This window comes from Macadamia integrifolia, unplaced genomic scaffold (genome assembly GCF_013358625.1).
Source record: "Macadamia integrifolia cultivar HAES 741 unplaced genomic scaffold, SCU_Mint_v3 scaffold823, whole genome shotgun sequence".
Classification (NCBI taxonomy): Eukaryota; Viridiplantae; Streptophyta; class Magnoliopsida; order Proteales; family Proteaceae; genus Macadamia; species Macadamia integrifolia.
This window is the reverse complement of record NW_024870550.1, coordinates 327,656-352,083: the sequence shown is the minus strand read 5'-3', so window position 1 is coordinate 352,083 and position 24,428 is coordinate 327,656. Positions and strand designations below refer to the sequence as shown.

At 37.5% G+C, this 24,428-nt stretch overlaps 3 protein-coding genes and 1 non-coding gene across 4 annotated transcripts; 2 read left to right on the top strand and 2 right to left on the bottom strand.

The window, feature by feature from the left end:
* The first annotated feature begins 212 nt into the window (after nt 1–212).
* On the top strand, nt 213–2,289 carry LOC122070122. Its single transcript, XM_042634233.1, has 3 exons — nt 213–458; nt 633–838; nt 1,815–2,289. The coding sequence occupies exons 1-3, from the start codon at nt 360–362 to the stop codon at nt 2,038–2,040; spliced, it is 531 nt and encodes a 176-aa protein (XP_042490167.1). The 5' UTR covers nt 213–359; the 3' UTR covers nt 2,041–2,289.
* Nucleotides 2,290–3,882: 1,593 nt separating this feature from the next.
* On the bottom strand, nt 3,883–4,860 carry LOC122070096 (probable histone H2A.3). The gene is made up of 2 exons (XM_042634200.1): nt 4,543–4,860; nt 3,883–4,423 (listed from the first exon to the last, which is right to left on the bottom strand). The coding sequence occupies exons 1-2, from the start codon at nt 4,729–4,731 to the stop codon at nt 4,202–4,204; spliced, it is 411 nt and encodes a 136-aa protein (XP_042490134.1). The 5' UTR covers nt 4,732–4,860; the 3' UTR covers nt 3,883–4,201.
* Nucleotides 4,861–14,806: 9,946 nt separating this feature from the next.
* On the bottom strand, nt 14,807–16,449 carry LOC122070108 (STOREKEEPER protein-like). Its single transcript, XM_042634218.1, has one exon. The coding sequence runs from the start codon at nt 16,338–16,340 to the stop codon at nt 15,021–15,023; it is 1,320 nt and encodes a 439-aa protein (XP_042490152.1). The 5' UTR covers nt 16,341–16,449; the 3' UTR covers nt 14,807–15,020.
* Nucleotides 16,450–22,958: 6,509 nt separating this feature from the next.
* Nucleotides 22,959–23,042, top strand: TRNAL-CAA. Its single transcript has one exon. It is a non-coding gene; the product is annotated as a tRNA-Leu (tRNA).
* Nucleotides 23,043–24,428: the final 1,386 nt, after the last annotated feature.

Sequence of the window (24,428 nt, the reverse complement as noted above, 5' to 3'; positions counted from 1 at the left end):
TGTGATATGGAATTCTACATGCAATATAGAGACCATCTAAAACTGAAGCCATATATCAATATTCAGTCAATATGGATGATACCCTGCTTTCCTTGTCTCCCATGAAAGGAATCCAAACATTAGAAAAGAAGAAAAGACAAAGAAGCTTTTCCTTCCTAGTCACAGCTAAGTTCTATCTCTTTAAGAAAGTATTAATATGAGTCTCCACATACACTCTTGAACTTTATTCACATTCTCCAGTCTCCACCTCCATCTCTAGAGCAAAAGAGCAGCTCATCTCATTTCTCATAAAAGAAGGAAAGCCCATCTCCTCCTCCTTCACATCCATCCCTTCATATCAGAGCTCCAAATCTGCAAGAATGGCAAGAGCTACAGGTTTATACATTTGTCTTTTTATACTTGCCATGGATGTTGTGGCAGGAATACTTGGCATTGAAGCTGAAATCGCACAAAACAAGGTCAGTGAGCTTTGTGATCTACATGGAAAAGGAGCAAAATGTCCAGTCATATATAGCTTCTATTATGATCAGTGACATGAACATGATCACTTTCTGGGTTATCCTCTTGAATTTGGTTTTCCTTTTTCTTTCCTGATTTATTATTTTTCAAAAAAAAAAATTAAAAATTTTCAGGCAAAACATATAAGGGTGTCGATTTTCGAGTGTAAAGAACCAAGCCATGGTGCATTCAAGCTAGGGTTGGCAGCAGCATCAATTCTGGCTCTAGCGCACGTAATTGCTAACTTGCTGGGGGGTTGCGTTTGTATTTGTTCCAAGGACCAGTTTTTGAAAGCTTCGGCCAATAGGCAATTACAAGTGCTTTGCCTCTTCCTTTTATGGTATATCTCTCTCTATCTCGAAGAGTTTTTCAGAAGAAAAAAAAATTTCCAGCAAATCGGGCAACTGTGCCTAATCGTATGCATAGAAATGGAATAATCCCCTTCTCCTACGGGTTCACAAAAACCCCTTTGGTGTTCCCCCCACCACCACCCCTCAATACACCTCTTAATCAGAGTGGGATTCCATTTCGAAGCTGACAGTTTGCAGGAAAATTCTTGCTGCCCGGTTTGTGTAAAATTGTCTTCATTAGACTGATTATAATTTCTTCTACTTGTTAAAGGTCAAAAAAACTTCTTCCTGATTTATGACACCCATTTCACCCTATTAATGCCCATGGTGAAGGAATATCTAATTGGCGTTTATGAAGGAAATACCCCCTCTATAATATGTTCCAACTCGGTCGAGTCAACAGTTAAGACAGTAAAACTAAGTAGGATTGCACTCGACTGACATAACATGATTCTAGGCGCAGTCCTGCACTCTCGGTCAGAAAACAATCTCTGATGTATATATATTAGCAAACGCAAGGTGCAAAGACCATAGGTTGGGGTGATATGGGATTGAGAGAGAGAGTAGACAGGGAGGGGAGATCAAGATGAGGTGGAGAGAGAAGGAAATTGGGGAAATTGGCCTTGGAGAGAGAGAGAGCGTGGGAGAATAAACATGGAAGGAAGGGGAAGAGAGAGGGAGGGGAAAAGACATTAAACAGGAGGAGAGATTAAGAGGAGATAAAAATATAATAAAAAATAAATTAATAATAAACTCTGGTAGTAAGAGATAAAGAAGTTTAGTTGAAAAGGGTTTTTTTTTATGAAACATACTCTAGAGGGGCTTGACAAATTTTATTATGAAGGATATTTATATCAAACAAAAATATCCAATCAATCAAAAGAGGCGGGTTGGGTTGGAGGGAGATTAGGTTATTGAATAAATTTGCAGTCTTAACTCTTAACTATATTTGGCTGTGGTGTTCAGGATCATAGCAGCGGTCGGATTGTTGATATTGATTATAGGGGTATTGGCAAATTCAAAATCAAAAGGCTCATGCGGATTCTCACACCGTCATCTCATGTTCATCGGAGGTATATTATGCTTCTTTCATGGATTATTTTGTGTTATTTATTATGCTTCTGCCAATGCTGCTAAGGGTGAAGAAGAAAAACGAGGCCACAGAGGCAGCCGCAGCACAGGTGGTGCTTAGATGGCCAAAGAAGCCACCATGGACCTCACTCTCACCCTTGAACGATTTTTTAAGGTCCCATCACCAATCCACATTATTCAGAACCTCCACCTTGTAATTAAACCCATCATGCTTTACCGAAAAAAGATTTGTAACTCATCATGTGCCTGTATAACCTGGTAGAGATTATATTACTATTAATTGATTTTGTTTGATTGTTGAGAAATTTTGTTATAAACAACGTTGGTGCGAAAAAAAATTATAACCTTACTTTTTCCCTTGTATAACACATTTTTTTTTTCATCAGGTAAATTCTATTATTTCATATGGCTGATGATATAGTTCTTGAAAATGACATAACTAAATTATTTTGAAAATATATTATTACTGATTTATATAATTTCAAAATAATAAGAAAAAAAAACAATCAAAAAATATTACTTCTTACTTTACCATCTTAACTGTTTGATGTAATTAATGTTCTTCCACTAATTATAGAACTGGGTTCAACAAAACATGTGGGATCCTTTCTCTCATGATGCATTAAATGATTGTAGAGATGTAAATAGATAATCAAAAATCCAAATTTAAGTTACATCTATATCCATTTTGGGATATCTGAATTCAGATAATTCAAAATATAATCTATCTAATTTGAATAGATGATTCAATGTGTCATAGAGAATGAGAAACAAGGAATTGTATCCACCAGGAGGAAAGTCAAAAATCTAGATTCTACTCATATATGTATTCATTTAGGGATAGTTAAATCAGATCACTCTGTTTTAAATGCTGATGATGTCTCCTTGCTACTTGATGCAATGGGCACGCCCTAATCATATCCATCGATCAGGGCAGCCGCCCCCCCTCCCAGCTTTGAGATCACTCTCTAATCTTCTTCCTCTCTTGCTCCTCCTTAGACATTCACTTTCCTTCATGTGGGAACAGAAAATATATTAAGTCTTAGAGAAACACTAGAGTCAAGATGTGCATTAGGATTACATGCCATAAAACGTATGAAATTCATAACTGGATGATCTTCAATAGTCCAAAGATGAAAAGATGTTCGTGACCGTGATAAAATCTCATGAAATTTTACAAAATATAAAATCTTACAAAATATAAAATCTCAAGAAATTTTGCAAGATATAAAATCTCATGAAATTTTGCAAGATATCTATTATTTTGTGTTATTTATTATGCTTCTTTCATGAACTTCTTATTTGTGTGCCATAGTTCATGGATCTCTCATCCTTCAACAGTAGCTGTCCTCAATCCTGCCAATATTCCTTCCACTTCCACTTCCACTGCCACTGCCACTGCTTCCCTTTGAGTACGTGTAGTAGTCTCTGAGATTGTGACAATGTATGTACTTCCACTTCCACTGCTTCCCTTTGAGTAGGTGTAGTAGTCTCTGAGATTGTGTCAATGTACGTTCCAAAGTTCTAAAACAAGATCTGGTATCTAAACTGGGTCAATCAATTCCAATCAAAATTCAGCAAATTCCACCTGAATTCCTAAAAACCCAGCACGGACCAGTGGACATTTTGTTGATTGTCGGAAATACCTATGAAACTCAATTTTTCATTTAGAAATCCTGCAAATAAAGCATAAACTAAACATGACCACCGCCACCGCCACCGCCACCGCCACCTCTTCTTAATTGACAATCATCTTTGAATTGAAAGAAAACTGGGTTTTATAATTATACTTCCATGAATGCCCAACGTACCCACCCACCAAGTTAATCATCTGAGTACAGATTCGTAGTCCCCCATGGTCAATCACAGAACCCATTTTTACAGATAAGCAATCCATTACTCTAAATGAAAACAAGATTCAAACGAAACTAGAAACCAAAAATAGAAAAGAAACCAAATTCTTTCTAAATTCACAAGAGATTACATCCATCTAAATTCGATCATCTACAATGGTAAACTCAGGAAAAGACAACAACCAACCAACCCTAAACAGAGAAAATCTTCCCCTCCCAAAAGAAACCCTAGAATTTATATAAAAAGAAAAAACTACTACACAGCAGATTCTATCGTTTAAAAGGGTTAGAAGATAACAAAGAATTAGAATCTAACAGCTACTACTTCTTCCCTTCCCGTTTCCATTCTTCTGACTTCAAATATCATTTTTTTTTCATCTACTACCGCTAAAAAACAACAGAGATTGTTTAACTGTCGTCATCAGCAGCAGCGGACTTTGATGAACCGGTGCCAGTCTTCTTCGGCAACAAGAGATTGTGAATGTTGGGCATCACACCACCGTTGGCTATTGTAACAGCACCAAGCAATTTGCTCAACTCTTCATCGTTCCTCACCGCCAACTGAATATGCCTTGGAACAATCCTCGTTTTCTTATTATCCCTAGCCGCGTTTCCTGCTAACTCCAAAACCTGTATAGAAAGATTAAATTAGCCCTACCCGATACTTTGAATCAAATTAAACCCTAACCCATCTATATGAAAGAAACCCTAATAGATAAATAGGGGAATTGGAAAAAAAAAAACCCTACCTCTGCTGCAAGGTATTCAAGAACAGCGGCAAGATAAACCGGAGCACCGGCACCAACTCGCTCCGCATACTTGCCGGCTTTCAAAAACCTAGCAATTCTACCGACGGGGAACTGAAGTCCGGCCTTGCTGCTACGAGATGTAGCCTTCTTCGACGCTCCAGAACCAAGAGACTTTCCCCTTCCAGCCATCTCCGAGTATCACACAGAGAAGATTATGGAGAAACGAGGGCCAATCGAAGGGGAAAGGGAAGAGGGAGAAGAGAATTGTAAACTCTTGAGACACGGAAAGAAGTTCTGCGAGGGGTTGTATTCTCCTCATCTCTTAATCTCTTATTTATACTCGGGATTTGGAAGATTCTAGCCAATCAACGGAAATGACGCGGATCGAGATCTTATACCGTTCGTTGAAATATGCATGGACGGTCCGATGTGATCTAAAATATGTAAACGGATTCCTGGGTCTTACATAAAAGGATAAAAGACGAAGTTGCCCTCATTTCTTTCGATAATGTCTACGCCGACTTGCGAGGATGCTTAATGACTTCGACCGCCCCTACTGGAAGGGTCAGTAGGGTAACGGGTCAAGATATCGGAATGGCCTGGCCGATTCGATCCGAACAAATTTGGCTGATTTAATCCTGATTCGGCTACTTCTGATAAAGGATTTAGTTCATGGTCCAGTACCGGTATCAGTCGCCAACGATATTGATATTGATACATATCAATTTGCCAATATGAGATTAAAACTTTGTTTTCTAGATAAAAGAATGGATGTCCATATTGTATTCTTTCAATTTGTATCAATAAGATATCAGTATTGGTCTCAGCCGATAATGATACAAATTACTAACATTAAAGCATTATATCGTGGAAAGAAAAAATGATGGTGGTCATGTATAAGGAGGTTTTCACCAAAAAAATTAAAAATGTATAAAGAGGCTCTCTAAACTAACATGAATAAATTTGTTTTCATCGCAAGATTGGTGCCTATCCTAACAATGTATATAGTCTACATTGGCTCATTAAATGCATGACCATCAGGCTATAAATAGTAGTTTTGTTAGTTACAAGCAACCTGCTGCAAGGAATTCTCTCTTAAATAGTAGTTTTGAGAGTTGACATGTTCTAACCAGGCCAAATCTTCATCAATTTTCCAATTAGATACGACTTGTCCATTATGCTATCAGGGATTCAGGAGCCGGAATCAAATTGTCATCTCTGCCTCCTTCGGAGTCCATAATGGCAATGCTATTCTCTCTTTGCACAATCCAATATGACACATGGCTTGGAACCAATATGTCAAATTAGGAAAACATTTCAACCCCTTATTATTCTTATCCAATATAAGCATTATTTAAACAAAATCCTTTGTCTATGCAACAGTCTAGATGATTAAGTGCGCAATCCGAGAGAGTGTGACTGAATGTATAACACTAAGGTCCCGTTTGTTCATAGGAGATTTTCGGGTGGGAATATCTAATTATTGGATCGCACATGTTAGTGAGGTTAAAAGTAGGAAAAATAAAATTGAAAAAAAGTTAAACTTTCCTATCCCAACCTTGATTGGTTAGCACATAACTGTAGGGTAGAATAAAGAAGAAACAAAAAATAGAATCATTAATTGCAATAACTTCCCACCTCACAAAATCCCATCAATTTGGTAAAACTTTGGAAAGAAATGAGATGAAAGCCACATCACAAAAAAACTCATCTTCCAATATTGTCTAGAGTATTTCCCACCCCATTATATTCAAACACATGACTTTACCATGATTTTGGGAGAAATAAGTACAACTCTACCACCCTTTAAATACTACCCCATCATAACCCCCCTAAACAAACGAGCCCTTAAGTATTCCAACCATTGAAAAAGAGATCATTGGATAGTCGAAAATCGAAATCCTTGATATGGGTGGCAAGGTAGTAGTTGCCGGTGCACCTCCTTCGATGGCCCCAACAGTTGTGCAGTGGCCATACAACCAGGTAGCAATCTCCAACTATTTTAATTTATACCGACTAGATAATCAGTTTATCTAATCTAGCCCGCTAGAACCAGACCAATACACACCCTCTATAAAAGTGATGATCCATTCCGATCCGTGAAGCCATATTGTTGCTGTCAACCACATACCAGGGAGCCATCACAATTCACCTTGAGCACTTCAATTTCGAAGTCAGCTCATTAGGTCTTTTGGGTCAGCGCGATAGACCATCTGGCCCTCCCACCTGACATGGTACATTGGATGATCATGGTGGTGGCAACCTCCGGGTGAGATGCTGGCTTTGGTACTACATTTATTTCTTCCCCATTTCTCTGAAACAATATCCTATGGAAAAAAAAAAAAAGGAAAAGTCTTGTAGAAGCTACACGAGCAGTCTTGAAAATATTGCATAGATGGATATCAAAATCAGCCACATTGCAGGTTAAACAAGACTAAACTTTGATGGATCTTTGGATTCCTAGTCACATGTTTGAGTTTCAGTACAAACAGACTTGACCATGTGACATTACAAATCCCTGAGAAATACTAGCGGGTGGATTGGCACGCAAGGAAAGTAAAAGAGTGCGCTTCAAACAATAATAGACGAAATTGCCACATAATTTCTCAAGTTAGGGCGGCATGTCTAACAGATGTGCCATCTATGAAAACCTTGGCCAATAAAATACCAACAGGCTTTCTTCCAAACTGCAACCAGAATTGTGAGCACATTTCAGGATTACACTGAAGATATCACAAACTGGATTTCAAACCTTCCATTGCTCTACCACCAGGGATAATAATTCCATTGAAGAGTTTGCTATCTGCAGAACTCCAACACCGTCCACAGATTTCAGTCATTTTCATAAACAGCAGCAGATTAAATTAAATCTATTAAGTAATATCTAAGTTTTCACTAACAAGAGCCAAGTTTTTAAGATTGAATACTCATTCAAAACCCATACAAAACCATTTTATCTTACGCACTATGAACAATTGAAAGTGCGAAGGTTTGCATTCCCTGTTGTTGGATTTGTTCCCGGATACCCATCAACTACTTAATTCAAAATTAGATAATGGTCTATGCCTTACAAGACCCAATTGTTAGTACAGAGTATGGAGCTGAATGGTGTGAAAAAACAACATATAAATGAAATTGGTGTAAGATGAAATGAAGATGTTGAGATGGATAAATGGTAAAACTCGAAAAAAAAAAAAAAAATTAGACATGAATCATTTGAGGTAGCACAAACATGGACAACAGGGGCCTTTAAATGATCCAGCACAGAAGTGTGATTTGATTCAGGATGAAAGAAATAAGAGAATTAGGGGTAGGCCTAAAATGACTCTAGGAGAAGTGGATAGTGTAACACTAGTTAGAAATACGATTTTGATTGGAGAAAAAGGACCCATGTAACCAATTCCATTTAGTCAGGATAAAACTTGTATGAGTTGTAAATTATAGTATAGTTTCAAACAAGGAAAGAAAGACCTCTCTCTTTATAGAAATCTAGTCTTCTATCAATATCAAGCTATCCTTCAAGTCCAAACCAAGCAGAAGTCCTTTCGCCAAACATAAAATGTCTCCTCTCAATTCTGTCAAATGTAAAATCCTCCAAAGGATTTCTCCCCTCAGTGAGAAACAAAGTCGGATTATGAAATGTCTTCAATTCCAGCTACTTGATCTCAAGGTTCACGGTATAGGGTTTTGCCCAGGTTTCAACCTCTGGGGAGACCGAAATTTCTGTAGAAACCTGGGAAATTTCGAGGATACCAGAGATTTTTTCCCGGTATGACGGAAACTTAGGTTTCGACCCCCAAACAATGTTTTTTTTGTCTGATTTTTATGTACAACCAATTTTAAATATTTCTAACACATTCACATCATTAGTTTTATAAGAAAAAAAAAAAAAAAAAAAGCACAGTCTTACTTATGTATTGAACCAAAGGTTTGATAATTATTACACTGACTTGTTGGCTTAAATCCTGAAACTTTACTACATAATGACCATATAAAGTCTACAATCTACATCAAAACATAAAATATAATCCAAATGATCCAAAATAGATAAAAATATTATATCATCAATAGTTATCTATCAACACTAAACAGTAGTGACTCAATTACTCAACACTCAAAAGTAGTGACTCAATTCCAAGTAGAGTGTCTAGGCGGTTCCATCAAAGTAGTAATTCACTACCGTCAAGGCACGCATGTTATCTTTTCTAACATTATTTAGTATGTTATATATACTTTATATCATAAAAAATCAACATAAACCACATCAAGTCATTAAAATCAACATTTAGCCACATCAAATCATAAAAAATCAACATTAAGTTACATTAAGTTATAAAGAATCAACATTTCAAAAAATGTTCTTGTTTTGTAATAAGTTTGACTGATCAAATGATTTTTGTTTTTACATGAGACTGTTTGTATTAGGTATAACATAAAACCAGCTTTCCAACAAATCTAAGATTACTTAAATCTGAATTGTAATGACATAATTATGCTCTGATCAAACTTATTTTAAAGTGCGCGAATGTTGTTAAAATCGTCTGAATGAAAATAATTTTAGGGATATCAAAACAAAAGATTATTTTACCAGACTTTTGGTTTTTAACAATGTTTTAACATTATAAGGTTTATATAATTTTCATAATTAAAAAAAACCCCAACATTTAAAAGTTGAAAATCACCCCTATAACCAAAATCCAATTTTTGTTCTTGAACTGGGGGATTGATTTTTTATCTTTTAAGAATTTGATTTTTAAACTATTTTTATTGGATTCAAATAGATGGTATTTTCTTATTTATGAATAACATCTTAAGTAAATGACATTTACTTCAATGATATTAGGCATAAATAAGTACCAAAAAATGAAAATCTCCACTGTTTCCCCAAGTTTCCCACACTTGGGAAAAAAATGCACAAGAGAAGGTTTAAATTTCCCATGTTTCGACAAAACCTGATCGACACAGGTGATTTTTTAAAATCCCCCAAGGTTTCGTTTGGACCTGGGTCGATACCTGCGAAACATGCTCAAGTTCTCGAACCATGCTTGATCCAGGCAACCGTACAACCAAGCTGGACTGTCTTTGTGGATTATCAAATGATTACAATTTGCAACACAAGTATTGTCACAAAAGCATACCTATGGAGGAAATTCTGTGAAATTCTGTCCTCAAATTTTGTAAGCTAGAAAGGGGCTTTATCCGTATATATCCCACCAAATCTAGAAATTATATTATGACTACCTAGCACAGTTGGTGAGGTTGTCGTGTGCAAAAGCCCACACTCACCAGGTCCAGGAGGTCTTGGGTTTGAGTCTCCTGGCTATTACCTTCCCCTCCACCCTTTTATAGTGTACCCCTCTAAAAAACAGATTAAATCATATTGGGAGAAAAGTTATTTAAATTTAATATAATATATATTACAATAAACTCTCCTATTAATGATAGCTTCGAACATATATGACTCAGCGCACCAAACCTCTCAGCTCTTCAATGACACCTGAAAACCAACACAATTTTACAGGCTTCACACAAACTCTCATATTAATGATAGGATCAAATATGCACACCAAACCTCTGAACTCTTCAAACATCTGAAAACTAAAAGACTTCCACCACCTTAATTGACTCATTCTAGGTATTTCACAACTCATCTTAAAATTTCGATGGAAATCATGTCATTTAGGACAAAATATTTCAATTTTCGTCGCCACCGACGAAAAAATTATTTCAGTGGTTTAGATAACATCCAATGAAATCGTATAAAATTTGCAATGAACTCAAAATTACAATCATCTGTACATAATGATTTCAACAGTGATAGAAAATAGGTTCATAATCAGAATTATCCCTATTGTAACCGAGAGACTAATTGTTAACTAGAACAATTAACTTTCACCTCTTAGGAATTTAACTTTATGCTAATCGAAACTAGAATTAATCTAGAGGTTAATTGATGCAGATCTAGGGTTCAAAAACCCGACTGGGTCCCTTATTGGTTCACACAATAACCAAAGTCAAAATAATATAAGGCAATGGCAATCTTGTGATAACCAGAATTTTCTAAGCGTTAGATTGATTGGTAGAGAAGAGAGGGGCCTTCTCTTCAAAGAGAAATTAGTATTTAATGGACAAAGACATACTTGGAAGCAAATATAAGACATGGTACAGAACAGAATTATCTAAAAAAGAGCGGAACAAAAGTGGCAAACAAAGTTAGAGATAAATGTTAGAAATAAAAGGTTACTAGAATGTTGGAGTGGGGTGAAGGTGGTCTTCTTCAACCTCACTACACAAATGAAAACCCAGCGGTAAACAGAGTTGTTTCGGATTAGCTATTCTAACTGGCAACACCGAGGCTTGACCTGAGGTTTCAGGTAATGAAACGCAGCAACAGGCATGCTAGGAATTCAACACCAGCAAGTCTCGACAACCCAGAATCTGAGATGTTTCAGAACCTGCAACTAAACCTTAAGGTACCGGGGCAAGAACCTGAAATTGACATCACAGCAAATAGGCTCTAGGAGCTGAAATTCAAGAACTTCAATTGATTGCTCATCGGGTGATTCCCAACTACCCTGCCATCCGGTAAGAAGGAAAATTGCAGGAAATAAAATAAAATCCAATAAGAAAAAGGAAGAGGGGAAGCTGACAACAGAAAGAAGAAAATATCAGAGGAGAATAGAGAGGTATGTGTAGCTCACAGCAGACAACGGTTTCAACATAAAATAGAATTTCATTCCAAATCTACATCCCAATTGTTGGGTTACTCTTTTATAGATTTAAGCAAAAGAAATCCTAATCCTAACCTGAGACTGACATAGACTTTGACTCAAACTCTATCTATGACTCCCACTGTTAACAAACAGCAACAAGCTAGATAAATTTAAATGAAAAATTATATTAAAAATTGAAATAAATTACTCTTATCCAATCAATGCCTAACTGCATCGTTAATACATTAAATAACTCAAACAAAAAGACATCTAAATAACCCAAAAACCTTACCAAATGAAAACTAAAGTAAACAAAGTGACCTTGGATAATCACATTTCTGTAACTGAAGTACCATAGTGAGACCAAGAAATGAAATAATTTTTGTTCTCATCCCATAAAAGGTTTTCCGCTATACTGGCCAGCTAAGGAAGTCCATGGTCCAGCGGGCAAACCAGACCCTCGTCTTTATCATTGTTGTTGTTGTTCATTTGGATCAGTTTCTTTTTTTGTTTTTTTGATAGCCTACTTGGGCTGCTTCATGCATGGTACTGAAATTATCCCTTTCCCAAGAACTGACTCAAGTGTTCATTTCAACAAACAGTGTGCACAACTGAACTCCTAAAAAGAGACCAGAAAGTATTCTTCTAGGAAAAATGTCACAAATTCTCCTAGAAAAATGCAGGAGATATTTTAGTTGGCATTAACAAAACAAAAAACAAAATACGACATCCCAGTAGGGGGAAATAACCACAATCAAAATACATCAGCAGCAGCAACAACAATAACAAGCACACACACAAACACACACAAATATATATATATATATATATATATAATGATTCTCGAAATAATCTACAGCTCACACAGGAATTCTACAACCGAAAGACATAATCTGGGTTGAACAACCCTTGTTTAGCCAACATATCTGAAAGTCACAAACCTGCCTAGAAGTAAACTCAATGCCTCCTCTAAACGGTCACATCTAAGTTATGACAATAGATGAATCACCCTCCACTATCAACTGCTGAAACCCTATCCCAATAGCAAGCTTTAATCCATAATTGAAACCTAAAAGTTATGCATGAGTGGAATCCCCACCTCCCAATTGGGCCTGTTAACACGCCCACCATTGAACCATGAAAGCCCAATAACTCCTCCAATACCCCGATTACCTAGATATTAAGGCTATGTACTGTAACAATTCTGTTTTTTAAACTTGATTTTAGGGCTGGCACACTTTTTTGCATTTCTATTTTCTTGGAGTGATTCTGCACCTTAAATACTGTCTAGTAACCCTAAAGAAAAAATGTTTTTGAAACTTGAAAGAAACAGACACCAGTATGGTTCACACTTAACAGAACAATCCTGTTGTTGACAAAAATTACATAGAATGCCACTCTCTCTATTATCCATGAAGGACATTGAAGTTTCCCAACAAGGCTCGTTTTCGGCAAAGGATTACCATGACCCATCCCTGGCACCGTTGGTGGATTAGTATGTATGGTGGATTAACATTGTTAAACTGGGTAAAGGATTCTCACTGGACTTTTTGGTGGATTCTTTAAGGCAACACAATGAAGAGAAAAAGCTAAACAAAGTACAGAAACTCAGCAAATAAAAAAACTGAACCACTAAAGAGAAAAGAGTGTGCATGTGATATTGCCATTAAGTCATGAGATCAACATTGTACGCGAAAAGTTATAGCAGTGTGCATGAGTGTTGCTGACCCTACCATTGTTGATCTTTGAATAGCATACAAATCCTTGTTATTGATTCATATTCGTACAACTATGCTCTTCACACCTCAATTTTATTCTAATTTAAAAAGAAAAGCATAATTCTTGTAGAACGAACACACCATTTGGGAGATTTAGGAGAGGGATTTGAGTTCTTAGAAGAAATACCTATTCGGCTGTTATAAGTTGGGGAAAAAATAAAAATAGAAGATAATTTCAGACATAATTTCATATTGCAGTACAAGCTTCAACAATTTGAGGGCTTTCAATGCTATCCTTCCCTTTTCACCCAAAAAAAAAACTATCCGTCCCTCAGATCATAAACCCTAATAGGATACAGAAGAAACATCAGAAGTCATCGCTTATGAATTTGGGATCTCAGTGGCATGAAATTGATTTTGTGAACCGATTGAATTTAGCCGACCATGAATCTTGGATTTCAGCATGAATTTAGTTCTGTAAACTGATTTTAGTGGCATGAATTTGGGATTTCAGAATCAAAGGAGATAAACACAACAAAACCTAGATTCGGTAGGAAGAAAGATGGATTTTTTTCCAACAAGAGAGAAGCTGATAGAGAGATGACGTTAGGGCAGTTTCCCTTCTTGTTTTTAGGGCTTTAACAATGGAGATCCTTGGGGCTTCAACCGCTGCAAGTCTTCACTTTTGAAAGATGGAGTTTCAATAAGAGAAAGAAAGACAGATCGATCACATCCCACCTCGCCGACGGCAGATCTACAGACGCTGAAACTTCTTGTGTTCAAGCTTCGGAGCTTCGGAGCTTCGGTTTCAGGCTCTGTACACCTTCTCTCTAGCCGTTCCAAATAAAGGGTTTACAATGCCATCAATGACCCCTATTGTTATGTTTTGAGGGTAATTTCCCGATTTACCCCTTTTAACTTAAGTCACCTAAATGTTTCAGCGCCTTTTGGTCAGAATCGATTCTGAGAACGAAAAGCAAATTTTACACGCTCCAAAAAAAAAAGGACTCCAAAACCTCATAAGTGCCCGGTTCATTTCAAAAAAACAAGAAATTGAACCGGGTTTACCATACAGTTTTTACCCTATTTCTGTTCCAAAAAAATAAAAATAAAAAACATCAGAACCCAATTTTTAGAATGATACAGTACTGAGCCTAACCATCTAAATTTTATGATCCCCTACGGAAGTGGCTGCCACCTCCCTATCCAATGTCACCCTTGAAAAAATTAGAAGCTCCCAATAACTTTCTGCACCTCCAAGGACACAACTAGAATTTCTTTCTTCCCACAAACGCAAAAAGTAGCAGTAATATCATCTGTCCTTTAGAACTTCCCCCTTCCCAAAGTAAGTATAGCGTCATAAACACAACAGCTCCTTCAAATCCACAGGAAAGTACAGGTCATACAAAGTATCACCTAAAAATGTAACCAAACCTTTCTAGAAAATGCTAAGAAAGTTCAAAGTACCAAGCTAAGAATAGTTGTTACTCCATGCAATGTATAAGGAAAATTCAATCAAAAGCAGAGCATCAAGCTACATTTTTAAGATGAACTACAAAATTCCGTATCCACTCCAAAGTGTATCCAATTGCATTACAGGGAGAGACCACACCTCCAACCAAGCACAAAGATTGCATATAAGAACTTATCAGCATATGTCGGTTAGGGATCATACCATAGATAGGGCAAGGCATTAAGTAAAAAATGGTCCAAGATGGATAAGTCAAACCAAGGGTAACAATGAATATATCCAAAACACCAAGTAAAGGGTAAAACACAAGAGAAAAATCAATCACAGGAAGGAAAAAAAAATACTACTATACTCAACCAGAATAAGACAACAAAATCACTACTATACTTAACCAGAATAAGATAACAATTAGTCGCACCAAGACTGAAACAAAACTCAAAAAATATTATCTTCTAGGATGATGAAACCTCACCGATCATCAATAACCCCAAAAAAACCTAGCAACTTTCTTTCCTGCGCCATTTACATATGTCCCAGAAAACTACTAATTACCTGACCACAACTCATTTTTTTAGATCAGACGCTTCCTGACGCTTCCTGCAACTGCTTAACCTGCTCCCGCATCAACTCCATACGCCTGAAGAAAAGATCAATCTCTTCCTTCCGCAGCTTACTCCATTTCTGTTCCAGTTCTTTCAACTTTGAGGTACCCACCAGACGTAAACCTTCCTTCACAATACTGTCCCCCATTCTCGGCATGCTCATAATCCACATCGCCTCTTTCTGAGTCTGGAAAGACTCGGCCAAATTTGGGTACATTGACCAGTCGATTTCCTCTTCTGCTTTCACAGAAGCAACCTTCGAAACCTCTGAAACCAGTTGATTGGCTTTTGATTGCGGCGAACCAACAGGGTTTTTAGCTTTACGAGACGTACCCAATTTTCCATTGATGACAGTTTGATCGTTGACAACATCATTAGCAGAGTCCAAACCCCATATTTTCTTCGACAACTCAAAGGCCTTATGTTCATGAGGCTTTGAGAAAACCGGGTCCTCGCCCTCCTTTCCCCTGCCAGCATTATTAAGATACTTCTTCTTTAGTCTTCTGATTTTGTCAGTCAATTGATTCTTGGATACATCAACATGGAGAGATTTCTTAATGAAATCATGAAAGGCATTCATATCAGTAGATGGGTCTGTGCCTTTCTTCGAGTAGTAATCAAGCATGCCCTTCAAGATCGCAAGCTCGTCATCCTCGGTCCACAGCCTCTGAAACAGTTGCTTCTTCTTATCGTCCCCAGGCTTCTTCTCCGCATCCTCAGACACCCCAGCATCCTCTTCCTCATCCACAGCCTTCTTCTTTCTTCTCTTGGAATCCTTAACATCATCCTTGTCCGACTCGGTAGGGCGCTTACCTTGGGCAGTAGACTTAGCCTGAGGGGTCGACACAGCGGGCGTAGCAGAGGGCTTCACCGGATTCTTCTTAGACTTAGAGCCGTCGTCCATGGGCTTGGAGGAAATGGGTTTTATGTTTGGATCGGCACTTCGAGAGGGGCGACCAGACTTTTCTGGAGAAGGTTCAGAATCAGAACCGGATTCTGTACCAGACTCGTCATCATCTTCATCGTCGGATGTATGGCTAGTAACAACAGATCGGGTGACCGGATTTTGAGCAGCCACGGGATTGGCAGTAGCCTTCTTGACTGGTGATTTTTTGTCGGCGGAAGTCGGAGCTGTAGCTTTAACTTGCTTGCCATCGTCTTCTCCCTCTTCATCATCGTCCTCTTCTTCTTCTTCATCACCTTCATGATCTTCTTCTTCTTCATCATCATCATCATCCTCAGAGGATGAAGCTGCTGGAGGGTCTTCTAGGGGAGAGAGGCGTTTTGGAGGCATTTCTCCTCTTCACAGTAGCAGAGAGAGACGGAGGAGCAAGTAAAGGAAAGGGTTTGCGAACGGCGGAGGCTTAGAGGTGAGAGGGTCTTTTGGGGTCAAATGGTATTATATATTGATTAGGGTTTCTGCGCTTAGCTTTTGAGAGAAGTGGAACTTTATTATGGCTGGCATCGCTCGAATCCAACTGTCCAACTATGGGCACGCTCCCACGTGCTCTGGCCGGGACCTTATCAAAGGTAAAATATATACGTTATAAATCTTTAACATTCGGGTTGGATCCGAGTCGACATCGGGTCCTCGATCCCACCAAAACTATCACATCAGATCTGCTGCCACATTAGTATCTTCCATGGCCTCACCTCATACATGCATGCAACACACCATATCATCTATCACTCATATATACATGCATATCATACACATACATCACCATGTCATGTCATCATGCCCATACATGCATCCAACGTCGATATCTGTCCATGGCACATCATCACTATCAAAATGTGAGGTTCACATGGTATTTCACATGCACTCCGGCATCTTACATTTGTTAGGTATTTTGTCAAACATATACTATATTGAATCCCTTATATCCAAGGATTAAAGTATCGGTATCGGTCGCCGTATCGGTCGGTCAAAATTAAGATACGTATCGGAGGGTATCGTATCGTATCGGAGATACGCTAAGATACGCTAAAGATATGCACATAAATGGATAGGGAACACATTTTTATACACTTTTGCATAAAAAAACAGTTAAAAAAAGTTATATATAACATGTAGAATGCATAAATACTTAAGTGGAGGGTATCGTATTGATAGACAAATATATTGAGTTGAAAATGTTCAAAATGATGAGGGTATGGTATTGATAGACAAATATATTTTTTTGAGAAAAATCAAAATTTTCCATGGAAGTTGTAGAACACTTGTTTTTACATAACATATAAAAAATCTAAACATTTTTAATCATTGAGCATGAGTAGATCTAAGAAATTTGAAATAAATTGAAACCCTCATTTTCTCTTGAAAAAAGTTTGTAAATCCTTATAAATCCAATGATTTTATGTAATAATGATGCACAAAATGTGATTCTAAGTATGATGAACTAGGGGTGTCAATTCGTGGCCCGAACCGACTAAACCGATCGGGACCGACCGTTTATAGACCGATCCAGCCCGGACCGTTTATTAAACGTGTCGGGCTTGAGCCCGGCCCGTTTATAAACGGTCGGTCTTGGTTTTGCTACTTAGACCGTCGGGCGCCCGACCGAGACCGGCCGTTTAACACTCGATCGAGATCGGCCTATTGTGCACGGGCCTAGCCCGACCCTTTAATGATTGTAGAATACCTATTTTACCCCCCAAATTAGAAAGTAAAAACATGTTCATATTTTAAATAATGGTTATATTTGGTATCATTTATTAATTTATTGTCATTTTTTTGGGTTTGCATGAGTGGGCCGGAATATAAGAGCACATTTTAAAGAGGGTCCGTTTAAAAACCGGTTAAAGCCCGTTTAACATTAAACATGTCCGTAGCCCAATTAAGGCCCGACTAAAGCCCGATTAAGATGGCCCGGTTATAGCCTGAGGCAGACCGACCGAATATAAAGTGTACCATGCCCTCAATAACTAAGCCCGATTAGTTAAATGGGCGGATACGGTGTAGCCTTTGAAAGTCTTTAAGCCCGATTAAGCCCGATCGAAACCGAACCGACCCGACCGGTTGACACCCCTATGATGAACCTTAGATTTTTAAAAAAACTTGAAAATCTAAGGTTAAAGTTGAAAAAAGTGAGTAAAGATTCAAGAACTTACTATTCAAAATTTTCAACTTTCAAGTTCAAGGTTCTTCTTGGACTATGTTTTTCTCCTTCTTTGAACCATTCACTTCGACAATGTTTCTTTCAATCTACCATTTGAGTCTCCAAAAAGGTGTGTGAATCAAAGGGGAAGAAAGAAGAGAAATATAGAAAACTATTGGTGAGAGTTTGAAGTGTTTATTTCAAACAATAAAAGGCACATTCACGAGAATTTTCATATTTTCAGTCGATACGTACCGATACGGTACCGATACAGTACGATACGGCTCGATACTGCACGATACGGTCGATACATACCGATACGGTACCGATACTCTCGGGAATTTCCAGATTTTCAAAAGTTCGTATCGTAGAGTATCGTACGTATCGGTACCGATACGGTACGGTATGGTACGGTACGCACGATACAGTGATACATAAAAGGGGGCCCAAAATTCCCCGTAGCGTATCGGTATGTATCGTGCCGATGCCTACCGATACGGATACGTATCGGCCGATACGGCACGATACGCACCGATACTTAAAACCATGCTTATATCTCCCTCATTAGGAATCAGATTGATATAATTCCAGTTCTATTGCAAAGATGGCTCGACACTCTACACATTTCCGGTACATGTTATGTTCTAAATAGACGTTGGTGATTCTTCTTATTGGCTGAGCTGTCTCTTTCATGGTCGATGTGAACTCTTTATCTATTATTGAGTTTGTCCTTATCTCTTACTGGGGTGACAAATTTCATAACGATTGACTTGACTATAGTTAATCTCATAATAGTTAACTTAATCACCGTTAGGTAAATAACCATCTAACCCACATCTGGTTAAGTTAGGTGGATACGACTAAGCTTAAAGGCGATTTATGGACGTCACCATCCTATGATGATGTGGATGCTCCTCGTCACGTGGGGGTGAGACGTGTGATTAGGACGTGGGCACATCGAGCATAGCAGGTGCGAATAGTCGAGGCAAAATGGTTCATGCTCAGGAGTCTTATTGTTGACTCTTCCTCATACTTACTTAACATATCGTGGTCGAATTGTATCCTTTTGGTCGCCTAGGTCGAATCATATACCTACAACCATTGATGCCCTCGACCACCTACAGGTCGGGGTAATAGTCATGCACCAAGTTTACATCATTGACCATATAGGTTGCACCATATGCTTACAACCAATAATATGTTGGAGTGATGGCGGTATATCAGTAGCTATCTGACACATTCAATATTGCTTAATCACTACCAAACGTTCCCAAATATTGTCAACTCACTCTAAACATTGCCAATAGTGTTCTACCTCTACCAGTATTCCTAGATCATTGCCCCCTTTGTACTACTGCCTTCTGTTAGCACATAACACCTTTGGACAAATGGAACTGCACCCGGCGTGCTACATACTAATAAACTTATTACTTTTTAAATCACTATAAATACAACCACAATTCTAGTTTGTTACAGTTTAAACAACTATGGAATTTTTTTGAAAACTTCATACTTATCCAAAATTAAAATTTTCAATGAAAAAGAAATTTAGTTGGTAAATTACCAACTAAATATAAACTGGCCTCATTTACTCAAATTTACTGATGATTGTGTTTACCTTGTAAGTGGAAGAATGAGTAGAACCGATATTTTTTTATCCTGTAGATTTTATAAATTTGTGTGGTTTGCATGGCCTTTAGGAATGTGACCTAAAATCTTTTCCAAGTATGAGACCAAAAATCTTTTATGTTGCCTATCTTCTTCATCATTTTCAATCTTTCTTCTTAGGTATATCGTTAATAAAAGTTCAAATACACAAATTTTTGCTCTTGCTACTATAGCCATTTATTTGCTGTGGAGTGCTAGAAATCAATGTTACTTTCAAGACCATCATCTCAACCCCTATGTTGTCATTTCTAATAGTACACAATGGGTGTCAACCTTGAATGTCTTACATTTACATCTAACTATAAAACTACAAAACCATATGAATTTCCATGTGAATTCCCATGTTCCTCATTCAACCTTGATGATTAATTGGGCCAAGCATCTAAGGATCATCCTACTTTAGTTTTCCATGGTTGTGTAGAGCCTTCCAATGGAGGCGAGGTGTACTATTTTATTTTGTTTAACTGAATTCTTGTTTGGAGATATATGAATTATGTTTTAGTAGTGGAAGGAAGCCCTTGCCCCATCACCGTTTGGATCGGCTGGTTGTAAGTTTGAGTTGGCACACTCCAATATCACTTATTGGTCCTACGGAAGCGTTGCTTACTGTATGTACCACCATTTTTCTTCATTAAAACAAAAAACCCAAAAAAAAAAAAAAAAAAAAAAAAAAAAAAAAAAAAAAGCGAAAAAAATCATGCAAGGATTGAAGGGGGCTTTGGAACACGGATATCATTATGATTAAGAATACACGACCATTAGGGAAATTCCCAAACAGGTCCTAGAGCTAGCAAGTCCTAGCGAAAGGCCTAGGCCCAAATTATCCGTCCAGCCCAAAGTGGCCACTCGACCAGAAGTGGACCGACTAACCCATCTTTTTGGAGGCACTTTGACAGCCGAACGGCTAAGCTAGCACCGACGCAAGGGAGGCATAATGCAAACAACGTGTCACACGATAAGCCCAACTGTATTGATTCTCTGACCAAACAGCAAACCCGAAGTCTTCACTAGCTAAACGCCAGGTGACGCAAGCAAACCTGTCGCTCGGATAGGTGACTGCAAGATCAAGCCAGACGACTTATGTCAATCGGCCTAAGATTCTTGCAAGCCTCACCCATCGAGACACACACAAAAAAGTTTTGCCAAACCCAGCACGTAAACAACAAGGTGAACTAGTCCTAATCTATAAAGGACTCTCAAGGAAATATCGAATCTTCCCCAAGGGAAGGATATCTCACAATATCCTCAGGAATATGGCCAATATGGGAAGTCCCATAGCTGGGAGCCTGAGACTCCTTCCACATTCATTTTCCTACTACTCTTGCTATATTCAGATTCCTACCAGCATTAGGAAGCTACCAATGTAGGATTCTCGCTTGATGGCTACCATTATCAATTATAAATACCAAGGTAAACCTCATTTTAGAGGATTGATATTTTTCCATTTTTATTGGAATTATCTATTTATTGAGAGAGTCTGACTTAGGCATCGGAGAATCCCCTACTAGATCAACCCGACATTCACTCTCTTGTGTTTGTTCTCCTATGCAAGGCACAAAGACATCTAGAAGCAATTTCTTGACGCAACATATAAGAAGAGCTAGTTACATGTTTGGATAGATATTAGAGATTTGAATAAATATTTTGTTATCAATCAACTGGTTCATTGATCATGGGATGTGTTCTGTTCTCTGTTTCGCTATTAATATTTAGGTATTTTTCTATGTAGGAATGTAAATATTATTGCAATAGATTTCCAGAATATGTATCTACATTATAAACTTTCATCTAGGACAGCTAAGTCCTATGGATTTTTCTTGACCCAAAAAAAAAATATATATATATATATATATTTTTTTTTTTATTGGATGAATCTTTTTGTTATTGTTTGTCATAAAAGGGGGGGGGGAAATTTTGTATTATGGATTTAACAACAGATCTTTAACTACGTTATATTTTATTTTTCGCTCATTTTCCTCTTAACTAATACCAAATATTTTAAGAATATATTTGGATGGGCTAACTGCATTATTTTTTAGGAAATTGTGTCTCATTGGCTGCGAACTATTTTATGATAGGAAATTCCATCGAAGCAAATACCAAGAGTTTTCTATATGGATTGAAGCATGAGGAGGCAAAAGGATGGAGCATTGCAAAAGTTTGGAAGCAATTCATAGAAGTTAAATCATCTTCTTTTGGAGAAAAAAAGTACCACATAGCGGCCTTAGAGCGTCATTCCTATTTTTTTGGGCGTTTATGACCTTGTACCGCTGACAAATTTTTTTTATCAATCCTACTAACGAAGTCATCCTTTTTCTAGCATATTTGGCGTATGTATCTAAGAATAAGAAACAAAACATCACTCTCCCTAACAATAACATAGATGCACAAACTGTTTTATTTAATGCTTAACGTTTTTTCTTCCTAACAAAAAAAAAAAACCTCTTTCCCCTTTTTCATCCTCTTAGGATCATGGAGAAAAGCATGGATAGGCCTGTGATGGTTCACCATAGGGATAGAGGACATGGACTCCACCACCCATTTTTTTGGACAAAGATAGTGTGGTGTAGTCCGCCAAATGATATTACAAGAAAAAGGTCCCGATCCATGGGTTTAGGTATTAGGTATTGGGTATTGGTATTGTAGTGGATATAGAGAGTATTTATATTAGTATTAGTCATGTCGGATGGTTTTGCCCTCAAAGATACAAATACTTGATCATATTTTGACAATTATATCCTTTATTTGTACTGTGTCCGTACAACCATTCACCAACTCAGTATCAAGCAGGTATCAATATCAATGTCAACTGATACTAAACTAATCAAACTATACATCCAATACATAAAATAAAATCCATTTCTCAACTCTACAATCTTGTGGGATTTGATCTTGAACCTCAACTAGAATTAAGAAGGAATCTTTTTTTTTTTTAACAATTAAGAAGCAATCTTACCAGCTGATGTAGTCGGCACTTTTAATATGAAATCATTAAATTGATTTGATATATTTCAAAGGAAATTTAAAGGAATACTTACATGCAATGCATGAATTGGGTCTTCTGCCCCTGGTTAATTGAATGGGTTTCACCATTTGATTCAGTATACAACACTTATAATAAATTTAGTTTTCTTCACACCAATGTCAGGATGGCCGAGTGGTCTAAGGCGCTAGACTCAAGTTCTGGTCCTCGTGAGAGGGCGTGGGTTCAAATCCCACTTCTGACAAATTTATGAATTTTTCATCTTTTATTTTGTTTGCTCTCCATTTGTTTTAATTTTTTTTTTTAAAGATAAGAGTTATATAAGGTGGATTTTGTTATTCAATTCTTTTTTATTATTTTTTGGATAATATTATAATTTTTTTTTGAAAAAGTTGTGATAGATATGAAAATAATTTATAAAACAAATAGGATTGACCTTTTTCTACACCTATTTTCTTGTAAACCTCCTTGTTTTATAATTATTGTCTCAATCTAGTAGATCTGGGAAATAGTCCCAATAATATTTGAAAGGGGATGCTGTAAATCATGGGGTTTCTCTCTTGGTTTCATATGTGGGTGAAACGGTGCATGCGTACCATGGTTTTGTGAAGTTTCTGTATCATTGCACTTATCTAACACATGCCTCATGTTTTTTTTTTTTTTTTCAGTAAAATGAAATTCATTGAGATAGGAGTTATGATAAACACAAGGTTTGGATACACATAACCTAGCCCAAGGAACAAAGACCACACTATCTCAATTGGTTGGTTCGATTTGGTTTCATCAGTTTTTGTGAGGATGAGTGAATCTGAAATCAAATCAATAAGGGAAGATTCAGATTTGATCTGTGATTCCTACGCCTAGACATGGGGGCACAAGAAATTATCGTCCCACACCTAGTGAACTAAAAAACCCATGAATGTTCATGCTCATATGTGCACTCATTGGCCCTCATGTTGGTGCAAGGCTACCCTCATGTTGGTGCAAGGCTACGAGACTGGATAGTGATCTCTTACCCTTAAAATTAAGGCATAAAAGAAGTGGATCCCAATGCTACTTGGGAAGTACAGCTCTTGCTCATTAACTTTTGACGAGGTACATAGATTTTATTTGTACACACCATACCTACGTGTGTAGGGAATGCTACAAGACATATTTTTCATACTTCACTAATTATCTGTTGAAGTTCTAGTTTTTTTTTTTTTTTTTTCCTCTATCCTGCTGAGTAGCCCCTGTCCAATGGCCAGCTTACTCAGCAAAACCTACTCCTACACATATCACACACACTCACACTTGCATACAACAGGTTCAATCCCACAACATTCTTCCTCGAGAATCGATTTGAAGCTGCCACCACTAGGCTAAGCTAGGGTTCGTATGTCACAGAGGTTTACAGTTTCTGTAATTGTAGTTAACTTTTTGGACAGTTTCTGAATAACAGACTTGGTCCATTAACCTTTTTTTCAAATCAAAAGGAAAACAGTGAAAGATTATCACCTCATGTGCATTGGGCATTTCCTCACAAAAGCTAGAAACACATAGTTATTACCAGAGGGAATGGGGAGAAAAAATAACCATCACCAAGAATTTAAATCTGGGTATTACACCCAATACTGGCTGATCTTTGAGA

Bases quoted from the DNA above. Each gene is read 5' to 3' on its own strand.
- LOC122070122 (XM_042634233.1), top strand. From the start codon at position 360: ATGGCAAGAGCTACAGGTTTATACATTTGTCTTTTTATACTTGCCATG. The intron at 459-632 runs GTCAGTGAGCTT...AAAAATTTTCAG, and splicing joins CTGAAATCGCACAAAACAAG to GCAAAACATATAAGGGTGTC. The intron at 839-1,814 runs GTATATCTCTCT...TGTGGTGTTCAG, and splicing joins CTTTGCCTCTTCCTTTTATG to GATCATAGCAGCGGTCGGAT.
- LOC122070096 (XM_042634200.1), bottom strand. From the start codon at position 4,731: ATGGCTGGAAGGGGAAAGTCTCTTGGTTCTGGAGCGTCGAAGAAGGCT. The intron at 4,424-4,542 runs GTAGGGTTTTTT...CTTTCTATACAG, and splicing joins TTGAATACCTTGCAGCAGAG to GTTTTGGAGTTAGCAGGAAA.
- LOC122070108 (XM_042634218.1), bottom strand. From the start codon at position 16,340: ATGCCTCCAAAACGCCTCTCTCCCCTAGAAGACCCTCCAGCAGCTTCA.